Consider the following 25119-nt stretch of genomic DNA (forward strand, 5'->3'; position numbering starts at 1 on the left):
TGCTAAGGCGTTTGACTTAATTAACAGAAACATGTTGTGGTCCCTTTGCAAATCTCAAGGTATCAGTACTAAAATTGGTAAATTACTATGTTGTATATATCACAATGTGAAGGTCTGTGTTCGAAACAATAACACCTTATCTGATTCCTTCTACTGTAATATTGGGGTTAGCCAAGGATGTATTCTAAGTCCATTCCTGTTTTCATTTTTCATAAATGAACTTTCGATACAAATATCTGAAAATTGTAACGAGGGTATCCAACTCCATCCAAAAACTGTTAAACTTTTCCTACTCCTTTTTGCTGATGATATAGTTATGTTCTCGAGCACAGTACCTGGACTTCAAAAGTTAATAAATGAACTTGAGTATTATTGTAACAAATGGAAATTGAAGGTCAATATCGATAAGACAAAGGTTGTAGTTTTCAAAAATGGAGGGAAATTATCAAAACGAGAAAAATGGCTATACAAAGGTGAAAAACTTAAGGTTGTAAAAAGTTACAAATATTTGGGGGTACATTTTACAAATCGACTTACTTGGTCACTGCATTGCAACAAAGCCGCACTACAAGCCAAAAAGATTTTAATTGGCATTTTACAAAACCTAAAACCCCTTGGAAATATTAGCTTTGAAACATTCTCTAAGATTTTCGACACTAAGATCAGTCCTATTCTACTCTATGGTGTTGAAGTCTGGGGCTTAGAGAACTATGATACAACAGGGAAGGTACATCTATTTGCGTATAAAAGATTTTTAGGAGTAAATTCCAACACTCCAAATGTTACAGTTTACGGGGAATGTGGGAGATACCCAATGTATATTCAGTTACATAAAAGTAATAAAATATTGGATAAAATTGCTTAAAATGCCAAATACCAGATTCCCAAAGAAATGCTATAACATGATGATTCTTTACGATAGCAGAGGTAAAAATAACTGGGCCTCGGGTGTCAAAAAGATACTCCAATCTTGCGGGTATGAGTACATTTGGAGAGAGCAACATGTAACAGTACCAGATCGTTTCATATATAATTTAAGACAAAGGCTAAAAGATATGTATTTTCAAAAGTGGTACTCTTCACTAAACTTACATAATAAGTTAAAGCATTACACCTGTTTTAAATCATTCATTCTGACCGAAAAATATCTTTTGGATATAAATGTTAAGAAATTCCGAACAGCACTATCCCGTTTCAGATGTAGTTCTCATGACCTTCTAATAGAAAAAGGTAGACATTTAGCGATACCAAGGGAAAACAGATTGTGTAAATATTGTACTTGCCAAGAGATAGAAGATGAATACCATATTTTGCTAGTCTGTCCATTGTATGCAAATATCAGGAAAGAATACATACATAAATATTTTTATCTGAATCCTAGAATAGACAAACTTTATATCCTCATGTCATCCCAAAATGAAACAGTCACAAAATATCTTTCAATGTATATATATCATGCAATGATCATCAGATCCTCTGCATTATAGATGTGATATTTTGTTACGATATATGTAATTCCTATTGAACCCATTGCTACTGTACGTATATATGTACTATAGGCCTATGGCCTTTTCAGTACTTGAAATAAAGATTGATTGATTGAATTAGGAACAGTACTGTACCCCCAAACTGCATGATTAATGATGAAATGGGAAGAATCCCTTTTTGTCCAAAATTATATAAAAAAGGTTCTCGTGAAACAGCAACGTGTAAAAACTGACATCTGGGACATTATATTTATTATGAAGTAGTGGAGGTCAAAATAAGATTTTTTACATTTATCATCAGTAGTATAGTCTCAGTCCGCAGAAGGTAGTTTTGGTTGATCCGGTTGATCCAGGCGAATCCGAAGTTGATTGGCTGATCCAAGTCACGTGATCAGATAGGATGACTCATGCATCAACAGCACGTCACAGGTGAGGGGGAACGAAAGGTGTGTGTTCATAGGGCAGAAAAGAATTCATAAGAAAACAAAAGTAAAGGGTTATGAATAGAGCTATGTGTATAGCGTGCTGCCCTAAATAGACAGACCGTACCTGTCATCCAAGTTTGAATTGAGCGCGCTTGACAACTCACGTGGCCTCGTCGTTTCAAATAACCAGCGCTCGCTAGAGCGTGCGACCTGGTTTGATGAATACAGGGTGTGTGTTGAAAGTACATGATACCACAATAGAGACGGGTTGTGACAGACAGACAGACAGACAATAATTTATTTGCGTCTCACCCATAAGGTACATTGTACAGTATACATATAAATCAAAACATGCTTAAAACTTACGGCCAGTCGTAAAACGACTTATGAGAGACGATATGATCATAAAACCAACTTATATACTAAAATGAATATACATACAATATATACATCATGAATATAAAATAGATCGGCGCTTCAATAAAATATCATAGCAGGTTTTGGCCACGTAAAAGGTGAGATCGGAGCTGGATAGAAGTAGTGTAAATTGCTCACTGTAGGAATAGCCTTTGAAATACGGATCAGTAAAAGTACATCGTTTAAGAAGATCTGTTCTCACATCATTATATAGTGGGCATAAAAGTTAGACGTGTATCTCGTCCTCCACACAGTCTCTACAGTTAAAACAAAATCGCTCTTCTGCTGGAATATTAGAATAGCGGCTAGTTTCTAACTTTAATGGGGCTACCCCGCATCTAAATTTAGCGAGCGCACTTATATGGCAACGACACAGTGGTTTCTTCACGTAATCTTCCGTATCGTAATGGTGTTTGAAACGCCTGTAGGTTCTCAGTTTATTTCTTCCCCTCGCCCCTTGTATTGACTGTAGCTTGTCCCACCACTTTGTTTTATACACTGACATCAGTCTTTCTCCTACTGCCGCGGCAAGGGGCCTCGGCTCAATGTGTGAGCTAGTAGATGTTAAGTGGCCAAGGTCTATTCTCTTGAACTTACTGGCCCATAAAAATATCTTCTTAGTGACTCTCCTGTTTGGCGTGTTGACAAGTCTGGCCCAGTGCCTTGAGACTGTGGTCCACGATCTGACACAAGGTGGGATCCAGCCAACCTCCCCATTTATTGCAACATTGTGTGCGTATTTCCCCAGTCCAAGGAAGAAGCGGATAGCACGGTGGTGAACAGCTTTTATCGTCGAATATTCTGACGTGCCCCATATTGCCGAACCATAGTCCAGACAAGACCAAACCATTGTGTCGTAAAGTTTGCTAAATACTTTAAATGGCATACCGCCAAGGCTTTTGTACTTCGAGATTCAAAGACCAAGGGCTCTACATCCTGATTTTGATGCACATTTGGCCATAGAGTTAAAATCTAAATGTTCTGTTAAAAACACACCCAGATAGTTATAAGAATCTGCGACTTCTAACACAAGTTCATCACAATAGAAAGAAACCGAAGTCCTCGCAATACTAGAACCCCTGAAGTGAACAATCTTGGACTTATCTGCGTTTATATTCATTTTATTGCCCTTACACCACCCGCTAAGAGCAGAGAGTAGAAACTGTAGTTCTTCGGCCTCTTCTGCCAACAGAACAATTTCATCAGCATACGCTAGTACTGAGACTTTTTCTTCTCCAACTTGAATGCCCTTTCCAAGATTTTTAAGTGTCTTTAAGAGATCGTCAATGTATAGGTTAAAAAGTAACGGCGACAATAGACATCCTTGTTTCAAGCCTCTGTTCACAGAAAACCAGTTTGTGTGGAATTGATTGATCCGCACAGAGCATTTCACATTGTGATACATGGATTTTATTCTCCCTCCTATTCCCAAATCCTCCAACTTTCCACATAATAGTTGTCTATCGATACCATCATATGCCTTCTTAAAGTCAATGAATGCAGTGAACGTGGGTTTTCTGGCTAATTTTCTGTTCTCAATTATAGAAGTAAGAGATGAGACATGATCCATGGTTGACCTTCCTTTTCTGAAACCATTCTGAACATCAGATAGAATGTCATTCCTCTCGGCCCAGGTCGTTAGACGTGCGTTCAGTATACCACAGTAGACTTTATAGATGGTAGGAGCGAGTGTGATTCCTCTGTAGCTAAGTGGATCTCTTACATCCAATGACGACAATTTAGACCACAATACTGGATTTTTTTAAGTCTGGAAACACACGTTAACAAGCTTATGTAACCAGTTCGCTAGGAACTCTTAGTAGTTGGGCGGGGATGCAATCGACTCCTGGTGCCTTTCCGTCCTTCATTCTCGTAATAGAAGATTTAACCTCTGTCATAGATATGTCCTCATTAAACGTCATTAATGTATCAGCACCGCCTGACCTCTGTTTGTTGTCCATTACGTCATCCTTAATTGTGACGTCACTATTGAGGAGATTCTCATAGGCACATTTCCACCTTTCAAGAACTTTGTCTCTGCCCCTGCATACTGAACCGTCCTCTAGCACTATTTCCATAGGAATTTCCTTTCCTCGTTCACTTTCTACGCCGATTTTTCCTATCTTTTTCCAGAATTCTTCCCGATTTTCGTCATACATATCTTCAAGTTCTTTATGCATGATATACGCCGGGTAATGTAGGAATAAAAAATGTACGTCTAGCTGGATCAAATTCATCTTGTAGGTCTACAAGTTGTACACCATGAACGTTAGACAACCTATATAGAAAAAAATATAGACAAAATAGATAAGACTACACAATCAGCAAGCTAGCAGGGTAGTTTACATTTAGCGCGCAACAACCAGGTAGTCATGTCACCCTGCATTGACTATAACGCTGAATACCGCGCTGCGTACTATTGTGAACCATTTGTATAGAAGGCGATGACTTATTCAGAGTGGACAAAGGTATGGAATTTAAAGGGGCATTCCAGGATTTTATAGAGCGCCAGTCTATCAAACTGTTTGTCACTCAGAACGAAGATTACGCCGAGAGAGTCATTCGAACGTTGAGGTCACTCATAGCGAGGTATCTGACACACAAGAACACCGAGCGCTATGTGGACGTGCTGTCCGATCTAGTGTACAATTACAATCACACCGTACACAGAAGTTTAGGCGAGTGGGCTCCTGCAGATGTGAATGAGCGAAATGAAGTCAAAGTATGGAATCATTTATACACGAAACCATCACCATCCTTTACAAGCAACATTCGTCCCTTTAGGATGCTCGACTTGAGTTCTGTCCACGCGAGTCTTCCCATCTGCATCCCTTGGACGTCCCATGTAGCACACCAACACAAATATTTACCCAATGAATATATTCGTACACAAAAAGAATACAGATATCTTTTTTCATGTAATGATTTACCTCGCTGAAATCCATTTTGGAGTGACATAAAATAACAACAAATGATAGTGTCTCCAATGTTTAACGAGACTGATAAGTCTTAATCTGAATTTATTATTTGTAAAAAAAATATATATATTTTATTTCGACACATATGTCTCTGATACTAAAACGTATATGTGATAAAATAGATGCTGTAATAAACAACATGGCACGGCCTTGTACACGACTGTATACGATGTATTTTGGCACGTGTTTCTTTTATCTCAATGAAATATAACAATCATATTTAATTATTTCAAGTATATAGTAACACATAACATGTACATTGAACTTTCGGTCGGTCGTTATTACTATTCGATTGTATTTGTATTTTTTACTTAAAATCCCGCAATAAAATACATAATTTTAACATTTTGTAAATTTTCTAAGCTCTTTTTGCAGAAACAGAATTCAAAATACATGCTGAATTGAAAGAAGGAAATGTAAGAGAGCCCTTTATATCTCTCATGTTGTGACCGAGTCGAAAACAACGTGAATTTCTTTTTCTATATATATCATTGTAAGAACCTGCCATATTATATAGTCACGGCTTGAGAAAACATTTGGAAACTTTATTCAAATTTGGGTATCCAAAGAGCTAGTATACGATGTGTGGTATCAATGTATAAAAAATGGTCATATGCTTATTACCAACAACAATAATTGTTTACATACCAAAAGAGTATCCAATATCTGAAGAACAAAACAAAAAGAAAATATTACATACAAAATAATGTTCAAGTAATGATAATTTTGAAAATATTTTAAAGAACAATTTTTTAAAATCGCGCGTAGTAGGAGTATCTAAAATTTCAGATGGGATTTATCATTAAGGAAAAGGCGAATAGATGTTTTTAAGGGGTTAAAATAATACTGGACTAGGTAACAAAGTATATAACACGACAGCAGTTGGAATGCAGCATTGTGAATTCTGTAAGAACCAGACATTGGCTACGGTTTATTACGATTTATGACTGTGTACATTTAAGGTCGCTCTATTCCAGTTTGGTCCCCCACTGGTCATCAAAATAGAAAATGTGTATTAATTGTCACTGATATTTCCATATATCGGAATAGTTACGGTAACGAAGCAAACTATATATGCAACTTAACGAATATTTGACACCACCCATAGAGATGTGTAGTCTGTACCGATGAGAAGAAACTGTATGCGGTATTCAATAAACCCAAGTCAACATTTTTTAACAAAATACATTATTTTTTAATTTAATACAAATACCACTGAGAAATTCAAAACAGTAAATTGTGAGTAACCGAGGCAGACATGGATAAAATACACACATATATTTTAAAGAAAGTAATGTTAATAATTACAATGTACGTTTTTAATACCGAGGCAATTCTTCATTGTAATAAAATTATATCAAGGAGTATGTCTAATTATTGCCACTTGTAACATGGACGCTAACAACGATATTTAGTACTGAATTAATGCAGTATATTATTGCAAATGTATCCTTATAATTTGGCCTGAACATTTTGTAATGTTTGATATTTTTCTAAAATATTTGGTAGGAATTATTCGAAAGCCAATCCGGCATATATAAAATCGCAACATTGAGGCTCTTGATGCTACATATAGGAAGTGAGCAGAAAAATTCGCACTGCTTTATTCATTTAAGACACTAAAAATCAACATTAGTTTCTATGTAAGGGCAGTTTATTACGTCCAGAAGTGGCACATCGCCATTACCGAACCCTGTTTTTCGTTCTCTCGCCCACTTCACGGGCAGCACGTGCACGATGTGGTCGACAGATGGCCCCGCAAGCGGCGGTCAGCCAAGCGAGGTTGAGCGCCACGGACTTGGAGTTAAGTCCTTAATTCATTTTCTATTCTGTTTAATAATTACAGCTAGTATGATATCAGTAAACCATAACAGTGTTTAGAGAACTTGTCTCCCACGAGCCTGGTGGATTAAATAGCGCTACACGTATGCAGATTAGAGAGAGGGCGAGAATGGACTATCTACTGAAAATTAAACTACCTAGTTGTCTTTTCACAATTTGAATTGATATTACATGAGATTACACAAATTAACTTTCTTTACAAATTCGAAATGAGTGTTTATTCGTTAGTTAATGTAAGCAATAACGTGATTTGATGTAAATCGTTCGTAACATTGGTCAAGGAAACGAATTACCCTCAGTTCTAGAAATAGATAGTACTGCTGTAAAATACAAACACACATAAATATTTATATAAGGATTCAATTATTATTTAATACCCTAACTAAATTTTTGACACAATGAAAGTGTAAAGCGTGTATGTTTGTTAATGTCTTCATTTGGGGGGATTCGTTCCGTTTATTTCAACCGACAATAGGTCTTTAAGTAACAATGTTTCTGAATGTTTGAAACCATTATGAAATGAAAGCCATGATTCATATTCATTATTTTAGTAACTGAAGTTATAACAAATATATTTTGAAGTCTTCTTTCTCAATCTAACAAAATCCCAATTTGCTCATATTTCACGATAAAGAAAGAACAGTTTTGTTTAGATCGTGCTTCAGTTATGACCACAGACAACTTCAGCAATATCGGTGAGTTTCAAGGAGACAGCGGTTCTAGTGTACATTTGTCATATCAGAACGTAACCAAACTGACAAATAAATCGCATTTCACATACCGCGAGACACAATCGCTTCGTTACAGCACAACATTATACATTTATTCAATAGTGTAAGGGATGAAACTTTTACAATTATCGATACATTTGTGGAAATATTATTTCGTTTGATCCGAGCCAAATATCACAGACGGACTATGAACCATTTGTCTGTACTTTTATGACCTTGTATTCGTCTTACAATTATTTCAGTATTTTTTTTTTCTTACATAAATAAGCAGATTGAGAGCAACTTACTCGTATATGCATTCAAGATTATTTTTGGTACTATTAACGACAGTGCATGATATGAAAACGCTTCGAAGTTGTATTACAAACTATTTGTCATTCCAGATTTTTTTATTGTACTTGTGACATATTATGTGCATTCAGATAACAATGTTTTATATGTCAATTAACAATAGCGAAGATTAATGTTTTAATAACATAAAAGTGCACAGCAATTAAAAAAGGCGAGTTATAGTGGTCAGACAAAACATCTGGAAGTGTAGATAATACCATTTTCATTTTTCGATATATAATTGTTATAAAAAGAATTTTAATTTGGATCATACAGGAATTCACAGGAATTAAGAGTCAGCTCAAAAATTTAATATCTCTGAAAAGGCGTCACATGACACGTTAAATATATAAAAATATATTCATGTTCAGAATTAAAACCCTAAAATTATGTCCTTTTTCATTACTGTAAAAAGCAGTAATGAAAATCCGAATTGAAATCCCCGCGTGTGCCGCGACGGCTGTAGCAGGGTTAAACAAGCCCACGTTCTCAAGACCTATATTTTATTTACCTAGTCTCACTCCAACAACGCGCTCGTTTCTCTGTAACTCACACCACTGACGAGTAAAAATATCCCAGATTGTAATTTAATTTTACCCCAATAACTGACGAATGCAATTATTCAATTTAACCGTGTAATTGAACACTGCTCCGTGTTCTTATTTGTTTATAGTACGTTTAGTGAAGTCAATGACAAACACGCGACGTGAACATTGTGCTTTTATGGTATAATAATGCTTACAGGTATGAAATTTACAAATCCAAACGATTATTAAGTAAAAAATACCAAAAATATTAACAACTTACGCAGGCCTGTTAAAAATGTTTGATATGAGAGAAAAATATATAAACCATTGTAGTTCAGTGTATTTTCAGTTATAAAATATGTTAAAAGGCTCACTGGTGAAAAAACTGTTGATTATATTAATAGAGGAATTAGAGGAATACGCCGTTATACGTTCAATGATACGTACGATATAACGCATTTTACTACTGAAACAGATTCATTGCCAAAAGTAAACAATAGAAGCGATATAGAACAAACTAATTGTAAATTCATTTATTGAAAGTGGTAGAATATATGTCGATCACATACCCTGTGAAGGATTTCGTCATGCAAACAAGAAACGTTTGTGGTGTTGATTTCTGTACTGGATCGCGACAGATAAAACTGTAATACCGAGGTACGAACTGTAATACCGAGGTACGAACTAATACCGAGGTACTGGAACTGGAACTAGCAGTTATTGCACCATGGCATTATATATCGGCGTGGTACTGATTGATATGATACAACACTGAAAGTGACATTATTCATAAATCGGGAAATATATGACGACCATCAATCTTATTGAAGGGAAGAATAATAAAATTTGAAGTTAACTTACAACATTTAGTTAGGAAATTAAACGGAAATTTTGTATTACTCACAATAAAAAAGATCATAATGCAATTGTAATTCACGAAAGTAGTATGTTAATATGAGATGAAGAATAATGCTGAATGTGTAGTACTTTTAGAGAAAAGCTACGTGGTGAGGTTATGTTTCTAATATCATAAACATGAAAGTTTTTACGAAGAGTTAACAGTAGTGTGACATTGATATTGAACGCGGGTGACGTTAATAAACGGAAATAACACTAATTCTGATAGATGCTTTGTAAATTGTTCCCAGATAATTGTATATCCTCATATTAGTCGCCCCCTCGACTGTCCCCCTCATCGGCGAGGGGTTGAACAGAGGTTTCCGACTCAAGGGGGAATACCATGTGTTCCTATCAACAGACACGCCAGGGGTTGAGCTATCTGTATTGCAAGCGTCGATTGCTAGCTGATGGCATTCACACAGCCCCTCTGGACCTAGAGCTTTGTCCTTGGCCTTCCCGTGATGACAGGTTGGATGACACCGACACCTTTTGGGCCGAACTGTTACACGGTTAAAACTCAAACCGCACGGTTTATTTATCATCGCGTTAAAAGGAAAATCTAGCATTGAAACATCAACTATGCAAGTCGGGACAGACCTGAATAAGTCATCGCCTTCTATACAAATGGTTCACAATAGTACGCAGCGCCGTATTCAGCGTTATAGTCAATGCAGGGTGACATGACTACCTGGTTCTTGCGCGCTAAATGTAAACTACACTGCTAGCTTGCTGATTGTGTAGTCTTATCTATTTTGTCTATATTTTTTTTCTATACAGGCTGTCTAACGTTCATGGTGTACAACTTTTAGACCGTACAAGATGAATTTGATCCAGCTAGACGTACATTTTTTATTCCTACATTACCCGGCGTATATCATGTTGACACAACCCGTCTCTATTGTGGTATGATGTACTTTCAACACACACCCTGTATTCATCAAACCAGGTCGCACGCTCCAGCGAGCGCGGGTTATTTGAAGCGACGAGGCCACGTGAGTTGTCAAGCGCGATCAATTCATAACTGGGCTGACGTGTACGGTCTGTCTATTTAGGTCAGCACGCTATACACATAGCTATATTCATAACCACACACCTTTCATTCCCCCCTTTCCCGACGCGCTGTTGATGTATGAGTCATCCTATCTGATCACGTGACTTGGATCAGCCAATCAACTTCGGATTCGCCTGGATCAACCGGATCAACCAAAACTACCTTCTGCGGACTGAGACTATACTACTGTCATCCAAAACTGGCTTCAGCGGGAGATATCGCGGAGGTGACGTCAAGCTATATCTCCTTGGCGATGGTGGAACAATGAAATGACGACACGATGTTTTGGGTACCGTTTCACAAAGCAGTCGTAAGTCTTAACGGCGTGTAAAACTGGTGTAACTTGGAAATACTGAACTAGAGGCGTTTTCACAAAGCAGTCGTAAGTCTTACGTGCGTGTAAAACTGGCGTAACTTGGAAATACTGAACTAGGGGCGTTTCACAAAGCAGTCGTAAGTCTTTCGTGCGTGTAAAACTGGCGTAACTTGGAAATACTGAGCTAGGGGCGTTTCACAAAGCAGTCGTAAGTCTTACGTGCGTGTAAAACTGCCGTTACTTGGAAATACTGAACTAGGAGCGTTTCACAAAGCTAGTGTAATAATACGTCCTTGTAAAATTGGCGTAAACTCTACGTGTGGTCTTGGGATGGCGTAAATATTTACGGAAGCGATAAAGATGGCGCTCAATCTAAACATATGACAAATGGGGGTTTAATACCGGAGAAATGCACTCAATTTGTCGGAATGTCATCCTCTTTATTCGTCTTTCGATTGTCAGTGATTCGGGCATTCGTGACAAACTCGTGTTATTCCGGGACAAACCAAATAGCGACATTCGTCACAACTCGTCCCTTTCCGTAACCTGCAAGAAGACTCGTCCCCCTATCGATGAATGTTATGTGCGAAAATACGACAAACCAATCAGAATGCGCGTCAAAATCACGAGAGGGGCACGAGTCGCTATTCGGCTTGTCCCGGAATAACACGAGTTGGTCACGAATGCAAATAGCGACTCTCTTCTTGCAGGTTACGGAAAGGGGCGAGTGGTGACGAATGTGATGCGGGATGAAAACAACACGTCGGAATTGCTGCCAACTTCTTCAAAGAGAATTTCGACTGCTGTGGCCGAAAAGTTTTTTTCCTTGATTTCTTTTCGCTTTGTTGTATGCTCAGACCACCTGCCATTGTGCTGATTTTCCAACCTCACAAAGGAAAGGTTTCCTGTCGTAATATCTTTACGGGCGTGTCAGGTGGTCGCGGTCAGTTTTAGTGGTGCCATGTAAAACAGTCTTAGACCATGGCGTACATTCTACGAGCGTGTCATATTACGACTGCTTTGTGAAACGATAACCTGATGTCCCCCGCCGTGATATTGCTGGAATATTGCTAAAAGCTGCGTGAAACCATACTCACTCACTCACTCACTCTCTGCCACTGATACTGTTTGTCTGTCCTAGTTACAATTAAGACACTGGTTATTACTGTCGAACATCCAAAACTGGCCCCCACAGGATATATCGCTTGGGTGAGATCAAGCGATATCTACACTGTAGATATCGCTGCAATAGAGAATACTACACTCATTCTCGTTAGATACCATTTTTACGAAACGAGTGGACTTTCTATGGTATCTGACCGAGCGAAAGCTCGGTCAGATACCATAGAAAGTTCACGAGTTTCGTAAAAATGGTATCTAACGAGAATGAGTGTGGTATTTTATTTATTACCCACGTTAAATATATATTTAAGTGTAAATACATAACAACTTTCGTTCGTTGACAGACCAAACTGAAACCGGTTGCAAAATCTGGTTGCGCATTAATATTGATATATGACCAAATATGGGCATTGTTGACATATTTATGCATACGCATTTACAACACGCGCCTGCTGTTCTGTTTGCAAACAAACCAGCACCGACCCTCAAGATGCTTTTGGAAGAAAGTCTTCAACTTATGGTAATTCAAGCGCCATTTTGTTAGTACGCAGGACACCGATAAGAAAATTTGAAATGTCACATTAGCGCCGCGCTTTGAATATCGGACCAACAGTCGGTCACACTGCCGGGGTCCCGTCTATGCAATCAAAATGGTTCGGTTTCCTTGATCTATCAGCTGATGTTTATATCATGCCCGTTCCATTTTGGAAGAGGGAAATCAGACTGTTCGCCAAAGACATTCATGTTAACTGTACCACCCTATATACTGAAGACGTGAAAATCAACAAACTCAAATCTGCTTGCATGTCAGTGACAGCTTCGAACGGTCGAAGGGCAAGGTCGCCACCGGAATAAGAAGAGACAACCGCGATCCACTCACAGCGTTTTACGCTAGAGATAGGGAATGTTACTGTTCACATTTGGGATGTTTGGGGCCACAAAATCAGAAGTCAGGCACACTTCCACGGAGTTTTCGAATGATTTGTATCGGAACTGTGAACTTTAAGTGATCTGGTCGTGCTGTCGTGTTCGTTCATTCATGAACAACACCTCCCGAAACAGCGCCACAACATACGCTTCAAAGGGGACACCGATGGCACAACCGGATCATCCCAAGTAAGTCTAGATATCTGTCCAGATAGTTTAAACAGACTTCATTTCACCACGCTTATCCTTTTACGTTAAATCAAATTGAAAGTTGCGAAAGTGGTCGGGTGCGTCACGCTCATGGGGGCCCTCGATCGGTAGTCGTACATTGTAAATGGATATAGCTCGATTATATAATGTGTGTAGAAGCTCTATCCATAACTTATATATAATGCAAACCGAACTTGATGCGTGTGACTATTTTGTTTGGTTTAATAAAGTGTTTGTAAATATCACTCGTTCTCATTAATTTCGTCAGTTCTGCCTTGTGGTTGCAAAATGAATGATGTCTCGCGATTCTTTATGAATGAAAAAAGTAGTCCCGGTGTGACAGAGGTCACGGTTATCCAATCAAAACGAATAAAACAAGGTCAACCTTGTACGACACACGTGTGACGTACGGATTTAGTATCTTACCACCTGTATCTTCACCACGTGGGTAATAAATGAAATTACATCCCAATGCTTTGCAGACCATTGTGACGTCATTGGTTACCATGACGTCACAATCAAATGACATCACTAATAGCTCTGCTACTAAAGCTGTTAGCAGTACTTTTTACACTGAAGACACTGCTATAATTACTGTCTACAAATAGAAAAAGTTGGAAGAATGATGTTGGATGATAAATAAAATCTCACCCTCGTGTCTTTTGATATCAAATATATCAATACTTGTTGATAAAAGTGGCAAAAATCCTCGGCAAGCCTCGGAATGTTTCCACTTTTATCAACTCGTGTTGATATATTTGATATCAAAAGACACGAGGGTGAAATTCTCTATGTGCCTGCTTAACAAGTCGGAAGAGTGATTTGGGTAGAGAAATGTAATCTCACCCTCTTATCTCTTTATATATACTGAACTCTTGTGAAAGTTTTTTTTAAAATTAGGAGATAAACATACTGTGTTTTTTATGTAGAGCTAGCTTACCTGTAGATTTAACCGCGCTAAACTGAATTTGGAAGCGAACGCGCAGCAACTAGGTAAGCTAACATGAGGTGGGCACCCCTAACGAAAACTAGGCAAGTTTTGCAAGGCTTTCGATCTGGTGTCCAACGGATCCATCGAATTTCTGAAATTAAGGTAGGTAAAAATATTCTCCGGATCGGGAAAGTATATTCGTGTTTACTTAACGTGTCTGCAGTTAGAGTATTCCATTATTTTTTCTCATGGGGGTGATAGGGAACTTGACGCTGTTAGGGACAGGATATGACACCTGACACGAGGACTCGGTTATTTCATATTGCCACATGATCAACATAGTCAATGAGGACTCTCTCACCACGTCTCAGTCTGTCCTTTTCTCGTCGAATCTGCTCGTCGATCTCAATGTACCTTCGTCGGCGTCGTGGTTCACGGAGGTGACCGGCAAATTGTGCAATCTTTACCCCAGTAACTGACTGTTCTCTCTTGATGAGAGTGATGAAGCTGAATATGTTGGGGTGGCATGAGGTGAGCTGGTTTACCTTGTGATGCAATCCCCAAGCCTCTTAGTTGCTACCATCCGTTCACCCCTTAATTAGTGAAAGTAGATGCGCCCAGTGAGTAGTCATGGTTGAGTGGTAGCATATATTCGACCGATCTGGAAAAACCCAGACACTTTTTTTCTACAGATTGAATCATTTTAATTTCGGAAATTCGACGGATCGGGTGGTCACCTTCGTTCTAGACTGCGCGTCCCAATTGTGACGTCATATCGCTCATTGTGACGTCACAGTCGTATGTAGAAAAGCGCCAAATTCCAAGCTCTCTGTTGTCTCCAAAACTTAAATACATACTTATTGTAGATTTCTATCATGTTTTCTGCACGTAGTAGTAACAGCAACTTTGCATTTTGTAACCTGTAATTGGAGATATAATTATTCAAATATGCCTATCCACAATAACTGAAAAAAGTACTATTCTGTGAATATTAGCTTCCACGGTGATGCGACCGTCAAACCAGCTGTTTCAATCAGAGGATGTTATTTGTGGTTTATTAGCCTCTGATTGACCAATCAGAATCGATTAATTTCCAAATTCATGGTAGAATCATCATTGTTATTATTATCATTGTTATTATTATTATTATTATTATTATTATTATTATTATTATTATTATTATTATTATTATACTACCTATCCATGATATGAGGCATTTTACATCTGCAATAGAGCCGATAGAAAGACGGTCAAATATCAGGGGGTCTAATCATTCGTGACCAACTCGTGTTATTGCGGGACAAGCCTCTCGTGGCCATTTTTGCGACCGGGTTCCGTCTTAGCGCAAACGGGCATACCTAAAACAATTGTCAACTCATTGCGTAATGGTTAACACATTTTACCCAGATTTCCAACATAATTTCAGAAGCAATTTAAAGCACATCGGGACGTGCGGAATTATACAGTATGAATGAACAAATTTAACTGTGTCTTTGGTATATTTTTAGATGCAAGACATATGTAAATTCAAAAAATATTTCTGAGGGATTCTTTGACGAAGAACTTAAAATCATACGCGCATTCTGATTGGTTTGTCGTATTTTCGCACATAACATTCATCGATAGGGGAACGAGTGTTCTTGCAGGTTACGGAAAGGGACGAGTGGTGACGAATGGGGTTCTAATAACCAGTCCCGCATTACACCCCCTGCCGGGCTGCTATGTATGGTGGCCGAGAGGGGACATCGCTACTTACCGACTCCCTAAGTGGACTGCATGCTCTCCGAAACAAAAATACCAAAAACCGACCTAAATTAATAAATCAAATACTTAAAAGCTCCAACGACCTAACTAAGGCAGGCAAACAAATAACCTTCTTGTGGATAATTTCTTTGAGTGGCATTTTGAAGTTGGTGTGATGAAGTAAGACGAGTTTTATGGATTAACAACTTCTCACTGTATAAACTAGTCACTGTATAAAATTAGATGTCAATACGAGTATATATACCTATGTTGTTTAGCCCTATCCATCACTTGCTTGATAAAGGTGTTAGGATCTACACCGAAACGTCACACTAATTGTAATAAAGAAGTTGTTCATCCATAAAACTCGTCTTACTTCATGTGGATACCCTGCCCACGTAGGAATATACGGTAATGAAAACGCCGATAAAGCAGCTAAACTATCCCTCAAAATCCCAGAAATAAGCTTAAACTTACCCATCTCAAAATCAGAAATTAAAAGTGTAAACAAGCAAAAAATCACCAAAAAATGGCATAACCTATATCTAAACTCAAATAGCCAAATAAAAAAAATGCTCAGCAAACCACTAACCAAACCAAAAATTCACCATCCATCAAAAGAAATCGACAGAGTAATCACTAAACTCCAAACAGGACACACCAACCTAAATAACCACCTAAAAAATAAAAAAAACACACTACAGGTAACTGCCCACACTGCAAACAACCAGAAACCCCAGAACACGCACTCATCCACTGCACACACTACCTAACACATCGAACCGCATTACAAACCACCCTCAATCTAAACAAGGCTCTCACTCTAGAAGCAATACTAAACCCACAAAATAAACTAGAAAACTTCAAGGCCTTAGGCGTATTCTTAATAAAAACGGAACTAATAAAACGCATCTAAAAACACATTAACCTACCAAATCAAAATCACATAAACAAACAAACATCCACCATACCCAGCTCCCTTAGTTCTCCTCCCCAACCCCATCGGCATCTATTCCAAATCCCCCCCCCCCCTCTTGGGTTGCACAGGCCACTTTCGCCCCTTTCGCCCGTGTGCGAAATACGCATCAGTCGGAAAGCGCACGTTAAATCTCCGTTAAGTAAGTAAGTAAGTAAGTAAATAAGTAAGTAAGGGGACATCGCTTTCTCGCGGTATAGCAATATTCCCTCTTGGCCACTACAGGGGTCGCATGTGTTATGTGTTTCCATACGATAAAAATTATTTACGTAAAACAACATTAATGAATGGTTAAACCTGACCTCAGTGGGGGGAGGCTGAGGTGAGTTTCAATCATAAACGAATAGCTGAAAATAAATTCAGTCATATTTCAAATTATACATATTGAGGGAGTGTTGAAATCTTCTGACTATCTACTTAAACATAATTTAACTGTACAGACGTAGGTGATTTTATGACCATCCACGGATTTCTGCGTAAAAAGTAATTGATTGATTTATGTTGTTGTTGCATTAAGTGTTTAAGAGGTCGCCTTCTGCCTAAGAGCATGAGGCACGTTTTAGGGGCACTCGATAAACTAAATGTGTTATCAAGGTAGCTTGGGGCACGTTTAAGGGGCACTCCGATAAACTAAAAGTCTTATCAAGGTACCTTGAGTCACGTTTTGGGGTCACTCCGATAGACTAAACGTGTTATCAAGGTAGCTTGAGGCACGTTTTGGGGGCACTCCGATAGACTAAACGTGTTACCAAGGGAGCTTGAGGCACGGTTTGGGGGCACTCTGATAAACTAAAAGTGTTATCAAGGTAGCTTGAGGCACGTTTTAGGGGCACTCCAATAAACTAAACGTGTTATCAAGGTTGCTTGAGGCACTTTTTGGGTGCACTCTGATAAACTAAACGTGTTATCAAGGTTGCTTGTGGCACATTTTAGGGGCACTCCGATAAACTAAACGTGTTATCAAGGTAGTTTGAGTCACGTTTTGAGCCCACTCCGATGAACTAAACGTGTTATCAAGGTTGCTTGAGGCACGTTTTAGGGGCACTCCGATAGACTAAATGTGTTATCAAGGTAGCTTGAGGCACGTTTTGGGGGCACGCTGATAGACTAAACGTGTTATCAAGGTAGCTTGAGGCACGGTTTGGGGGCACTCCGGTACACTAAACATGTTATCAAGGTAGCTTGAGGCTCGTTTTAGGGGCACTCCAATAAACTAAACGTGTTATCAAGGTAGCTTGAGGCACTTTTTGGAGGCGCTCTGTTTAACTAAACGTGTTATCAAGGGAGCTTGAAGCACGTTTTGGGGGCACTCCGATAAACTAAACGTGTTATCAAGGTAGCTTCAGGCACGTTTTGGGTGCACTCCGATAAACTAAACGAGTTATCAAGGTTGCTTGAGGCACGTTTTGAGGCCACTCCTATAAACTTATTGTGTTATCAAGGTAGCATGAGGCAAATTTTGGGTGCACTCCAATAAACTGAACGTGTTATCAAGGTAGCTTGAAGCACGTTTTAAGGGCACTCCGATAAACTAAATGTGTTATCAAGGTTGCTTGAGGCACGTTTTGGGGTAACTCCGATAAACTAAATGTGTTATCAAGGTTGCTTGAGGCACGTTTTGGGGGCACTCCGATAAACTAAACGTGTTATCTAGGTAGCTTCAGGCACGGTTTTGGGGCACTCCGATAAACTAAACGTGTTATCAAGGGAGCTTGAGGCACGTTCTAGGGCCACTCCGATAGACTAAACGTGTTATCAAGGGAGCTTGAGACACGTTTTAGGGGCACTCCGATAAACTTAACGTGTTATCAAGGTAGCATGAGGCACGTTTTGTTGGCACTCCGATAAACTTAACGTGTTATCAAGGTAGCATGAGGCATGGTTTGTTGGCACTCCGATAAACTGAACATGTTATCAAGGTAGCTTCAGGGAAGTTTTGGGTGCACTCCGATAAACTAAACGTGTTATCAAGGTTGCTTCAGGCATGGTTTGGGGGCACTCCGATAAACTAAACGTGTTATCAAGGAAACTTGAGGCACGTTTTGGGGGCACACCTTAGAGACTCGATGACCTGATCGCTGCTCAAAATATCAATCCTTGGCCCTCTGGTCCAGACTCAATTGTTCACAAGCTGCAATCATAAACCTTGCATGTTGCTGAGTGCACACGTTTCTCGCTGCGAACAGCTGCAAAATTGCTGATGCAGCAATATTCACTCACTAACTAACTTCCAAAGCAGAGACCTGTGTATGATTTCCTAGCACCCTACACATATTGCCTCTGCTAGGAACCATATATATTTCCACCATCATCAACATTCAAGTTAGATAATAATATCAACCGACCTGACTTGGCTTTGAGAGGTCACATCAATTTGTCTCTGCACAGGAGCCCTTCCTTGACTGCTATCATCATCTGATTGCATTTTTCTTTCATCTAATGTTGGTGTCGGTGGTTCTAACTGTTGTCTCAGTTTCGACACAGCAGTATATAACGCACTGTGAAGGTGATTGTAGACATCGTAAAATGTCTCAGCACCAGAAATACGTCGGAGTGTAATCCGTCTAGGGATTGAACACTCACTCCTTAACCAGGATTTTTCGACAAAAAGCTTTTCACCTTTCATCTTCAACAACATGAATCTTTCTCCGTAAGTCAGAATATTCACAATTGGTATTCGATTCATGTCCACACCGAAAGGAACTCCCTTCTTATACGCCCACTGCTGAAGGACGAGCAGCTGAATTACCGCCTGGGCGTACGCAGTTTTGTCTAAGGTACTATCACGCTTAACTTCGATGGCGCCAATAGGAATATCTTGGGCTGTTTTCAAAATATAGTCCAGTCTGCAGTTTGGAAAGGGGTCCATATCAATTGTCTCTTCCGTGTTCCTCCTCAAATGCAGTTGATCCAACAGGGGACTGATCATTCCGTCCACAATGTACCTAACATCTGCTTCAGTCAGGTCCCGGGTGTTTTTGCTAAGTGTGCTCCTTTGAATGCCTTTGAAGTAGTTGTTCTGAGCCTCTGTTCTAAAACCTTGTAATATTTTCTCTTCCCACCTGAACTCCCAGTCTTGTTCAGAGATAATGGCATCGCTGTGGTCAAGTCCCCAATCAGACACATCTGCCCTAAAGTCAATGTACTTGCACATCATTTGAAGAGTCCAAGAACTGACACTTGTGGATCTGTCGTTTACGCTCTTTCGCTGTTTCATGAATCTCTTTTCCTTTCGTTTTGTGTTCTCAAGAGTCTCAGTACAACTGGCTCCGATATCCTTACGGCGTATTTCTAAGCTATTGCTAGCCATTGTCGGAATATGCCCAGCAGGAGAACTAGAGATCAACTCCTCACTCAGCTCCACGAAGAAGTGTGTCTCGTGGTGCTGCCCCTATAGATGGTGGGAACCAGCCAATAGAAGTAGTGATCAACACCAAATGCAACTCTGTACGTTGTCAGGACAGCAGGCACAGCAGACATAATTCCGATCATCGACTTTGGAGGCGGCTCGCACGGCAATACAAGTGCGCAGTAGAAGACGTCATTGGAAAAACCCAATGTTATTTGTATGCACAACGAAAGTACAACTAGGTGTCCGGGATAACGAAATCGCCTCCTTCGTGAGTCGACTGAATACTGAATGGGTTTGACAGATTCGCTATCTAAAGCTATTAATAGATCACCTCACACTCGGTCCTTTTATGTAATGGCATTATTATCTGGCTACCCATTAGTAATAAAGGTTATCGCCTCGCGTCGTTCGGGTACGATCTAGGTCAGTGTGGATTTTCTTTGCTTTTTTTTGTTTAAAGCCGCACTCGGCAGTTTTCCAGGTATATGACATCATGGTCATCGATCTACGCAATTGGGATCGATGACATGCATTAACAAGACAGCTTTTTTGTGTTTAACGCCGCACTCAGCAATATTCCAGCTATATGACGGCGGTCTGTAAATAATCGAGTCCGGACCAGACAATCCAGTGATTGATATCATGAGCATCAAACCACGCAATTGAGATCGATGACACGCATCAACCACGTCAGCGAACCTGACCACCCGATCCTGTTAGTAGCCTCTTACGACAAGCAAAGTCGCCATTTACAACAAGCATGGCGTATTGAAGACCTTTTCTAACCTGGAATCTTAACGGGGGAGGGCAGTATGCAATTCGTACATAAATCTATATTTTAATGGGTATCGTCACATTTGTTACACAGCATAGCGCATGGGTGAATTCACCTTAGATCATCTGTCTCTGACATACAGATCTTTTTTATGTTTTAAAATTCACAGACATTAGACTTACCTTTATTCTCAAATACACATATATAAGCACTGAAACAATAGACGATAAACATTTCTACTTGAATATACATAATAGAACCCCAATGTAGAATTATATTTTGTTTAATATCTGACATAAATATTATGAAAATATTAATGTTCTTAATATTCATAGAAATTATATTTATTTTGATGCACTAGTAGTTAGTAACACACAGAAACTTAACACCTTTAATATTTTCTTATATACTTCAGTGTTAATATAAGTGATATTTTCATTGCAGTTAACATAACACTTGATATTTCACTGCAGTGAACAAAATACTTGATATTTCACTGCAGTGAACATAAGACTTCATACTTCACTGCAGTGAACATAACACTTGACATTTCACTACAGTGAACATAACACTTGATATTTCACTGCAGTGAACAAAATACTTGATATTTCAATGCAGTGAACATAAGACTTCATACTTCACTGCAGTGAACATAACACTTGACATTTCACTACAGTGAACATAACACTTGATATTTCACTACAGTGAACATAATACTTGATATTTCAATGCAGTGAACATAAGACTTCATACTTCACTGCAGTGAACATAATACTTGATATTTCACTACAATGAACATAACACTAGATATTTCACTACAGTGAACATAATACTTGATATTTCACTACAGTGAACAAAATACTTGATATTTCACTACAGTGAACAAAATACTTGATATTTCAATGCAGTGAACATAAGACTTCATACTTCACTGCAGTGAACATAACACTTGACATTTCACTACAGTGAACATAACACTTGATATTTCACTACAGTGAACATAATACTTGATATTTCACTGCAGTGAACATAAGGCTTCATATTCTACTGCAGTGAACATAACACTTGATATTTCACTACAGTGAACATAACACTAGATATTTCACTACAGTGAACATAATACTTGATATTTCACTACAGTGAACAGAACACTTGATATTTCACTACAGTGAACAGAACACTTGATAATTCACTGCAGTGAACATAATACTTGATATTTCACTACAGTGAACATAAGACTTCATATTTCACTACAGTGAACAGAACACTTGATATTTCACTGCAGTTAACATGACACTTTGTCGGAACTATTGTCATACAAAAGTTCTCCCCGCAAATTGTCTCCTTTTATCGTAAGTGTCTGGTCCGTTCACAATCAGTTGACTTCCTATTTACGTTAGTTCCACATTGACAAAGCAAATTAATGACAGATGTTCATTTATGGAGTTAATGTCGCTTCTTGCCATTTGTTATTCTGTTGAAAATGTTCCGTAATAAGCCGTAAATTTCTCATTTAAGCCGTCAAGCGCCATTTTTATTATGTGACTTGCGTGTATTCTTTCGCTTCCAACAACGCTCCATCAGATTTCAAGAATATTTTTTTGTCGCGGTTCATTTTGTATATAATCATATCCAAATGTGTGATAAAGAATTGTATTGACATCAAACGTTTTTGTTACTTTTGTTTACACTCCAGTATTTTTAAGATTTTGCAAACACGGAACTACCTTTTAATTCGCAATTGCAGGTGTGTGTGTGAGTGAGAGGGAGAGAGACACACACACAGAGAGAGAGAGAGAGAGACAGAGAGAGAGAGAGAGAGAGAGAGAGAGAGAGAGAGATCTTCGTGTTAGGAAGGGACAATTTACGTTTCCACGTTTCACATTTGTAAGGCACAAATGTAATTTCCTGATAGATAACTACACAAAACAAGTATATAATACAATAATATACGTTCAAAATGAAAACGATCTGAGGTAAATGATATCCTTGACGCCATGGCAAAAGAACTGAACAGACGTTTCCTATAAAATGTTGGGCAAACTGTTAATATCCTCTTCTCAACCAATGAATGTCAAACGTGCGGGAATAGTAAGTCCACCTTGTGGTAGACTGGAACGTTTTGCCTAATGTGACAGATTTTGTACTTGAATTACGCCTCTACGAAGAAGAAGGCAGTTGCACAATTTAATCTGCTGAACGGGAAAGTGACCAACAGTGCGTTATTATCCTGTGGTCACGCTGGGTATTCAAAATATAAACTACGTTAGTGGTCTAATGTGTTTTGTATATGTGGATACCTCTAACACCTTAAGGTGTAGTATTGGTAAAGCACGTGTTGCACAATATAATGCAAGCCCATGGGCTTAAAAAGCGTTTTATTTTTCCTTCCCATGGACTAAGTAACGGGAGGGCGAAAACACTGTTCAAAACCTGTTCAGCAATAAAATCGTTACATAATTAAAAGTTATTACTGTAAATCTTGAAATTAACGCGAGCGTGAATTAAATGCGAAAAATGCGAGTGGTCTTTGTTCGCAATATTAAACATCGCATTTATATCAACAATAAGACATTTTGGATAGCAGAAATACCAACTTAGACATACGCTGAAAACAAACAACTATGTATTCCACATCACTGTAACAAGTACATAAACAATGTCATTCAAACACTAATTAGTAGTATAGTGTCACTAGGCAGGAGCTGGTTTTGGTTGATCCGGTTGATCCAGGCGCATGCGAAGGTGATTGGCTGATCCAAGTCACGTGATCGGATAGGATGACTCATGCATCAACAGCGCGTCGGGAAAGGGGGGGGGGGGGGATGAAAGGTGTGTGTGTTTATAAGGCAGAAAAGAATTCATAAGTAAACAAAAGTAAAGGGTTACGAAAAGAGCTATCTGTATAGCGTGTTGCCCTAAATAGACAAGCAGCCCAGTTTGAATTGAGCGCGCATGACAACTCACGTTATATATTCAAATAACCCGCGCTCGCTAGAGCGTGCGACCTGGTTTGATGAATACAGGGTGTGTGTTGAAAGTACATCATACCACAATAGAGACGGGTTATGTCAACACGATTTACGCCGGGTAATGTAGGAATAATAAATGTACGTCTAGCTGGAACAAATTCATCTTGTACGGTCTACACGTTGTACACCATGAACGTTAGACAACCTGTATGGAAAAAAATATAGACAAAATAGATAAGACTTTACAATCAGCAAGCTGGCAGTGTCGTTTAATTACATTTAGCGCGCAAGAACGAGGTAGTCACGTCACCCTGCATTGACTATAACGCTGAAGGCAGCCGTATTTCGAATCACCCGCGCTGCGTACTATTGTGAACCATTTGTATAGAGGGCGTTCACTTATTCAGCCCTGTCCCGACTTGCATAGTTGATGTTTCAACGCTAGCGTTTCCATTTAACGCGATGATAAATAAACCGTGCGGTTTGAGTTTTAACCGCGTAACATGCTATTTTGAAAATAGATGGTTCGAAATACGTATGGATAGAACCGGTACCATGTCTATGTTCAATAGAAAACTGATGAGTACATGTAGCAATGTGATAGCACGAAGCTAGGTTTGATGGGAAAGTGATGGAAACCGTCTATAAGACATTTTCATGTTTACAATACTCACCCTTAATTCGAAGAGAGAACAGAGTTTATCATGGAAAATTGTTTGACGAGGAAAATGTTTCATTGGAAAAATATGTCGAAGTAGGTTTATTCATAGCTAATGTATAGCAGAGAGACTAAGCGACCGACCGCCCATAACAATGTCAACATACCCCGGCCTTACAATTAATGTTAACATACCAGCCTCGCCTGAAGCTTCCCATTCATAAATTGTGTGATCAGTGTCCCGTATTTATGATATGTTAGGGAAGATGTGTTGTACATTTGTTATTTTAAAAGGGAGTTATTTCAGAGAGGATATATATATATATGGGTATTCCCCTCATTAAACCTTTCTTTCGTTGGTGTCTATTAAACGTATCCGGTATTTAATACATTCGAATGATGTAGGAAAGTATGTGCGTGTAGATGTTGTACCTATATCCGAACACGAA

At 38.9% G+C, this 25119-nt stretch overlaps 1 protein-coding gene across 3 annotated transcripts in view; it reads right to left on the reverse strand.

Moving 5' to 3' along the window:
• LOC139447365 (uncharacterized) overlaps nucleotides 1-20515 on the reverse strand; it is a 31550-nt gene extending 11035 nt beyond the window's left edge. The window contains exons 1-3 of one of the 3 annotated variants that reach the window (XM_071228677.1): nucleotides 19259-20515; nucleotides 5954-5973; nucleotides 4674-5181 (exon numbers count right to left, since the gene is read on the reverse strand). In XM_071228677.1, coding sequence (XP_071084778.1) covers nucleotides 5060-5181; nucleotides 5954-5973; nucleotides 19259-20223 — 1107 coding nt within the window. In that variant the 5' untranslated portion in view covers nucleotides 20224-20515 and the 3' untranslated portion in view covers nucleotides 4674-5059. Of the gene's footprint in view, nucleotides 1-4673; nucleotides 5182-5953; nucleotides 5974-19258 lie in introns of those variants that run through there. The other 2 variants (XM_071228679.1, XM_071228678.1) reach the window with 2 other exon arrangements.
• Nucleotides 20516-25119: the final 4604 nt, after the last annotated feature.

Source organism: Haliotis cracherodii, unplaced genomic scaffold (genome assembly GCF_022045235.1).
Source record: "Haliotis cracherodii isolate W230 unplaced genomic scaffold, xgHalCrac1.p SCAF_7, whole genome shotgun sequence".
NCBI classification, from domain to species: domain Eukaryota; kingdom Metazoa; phylum Mollusca; class Gastropoda; order Lepetellida; family Haliotidae; genus Haliotis; species Haliotis cracherodii.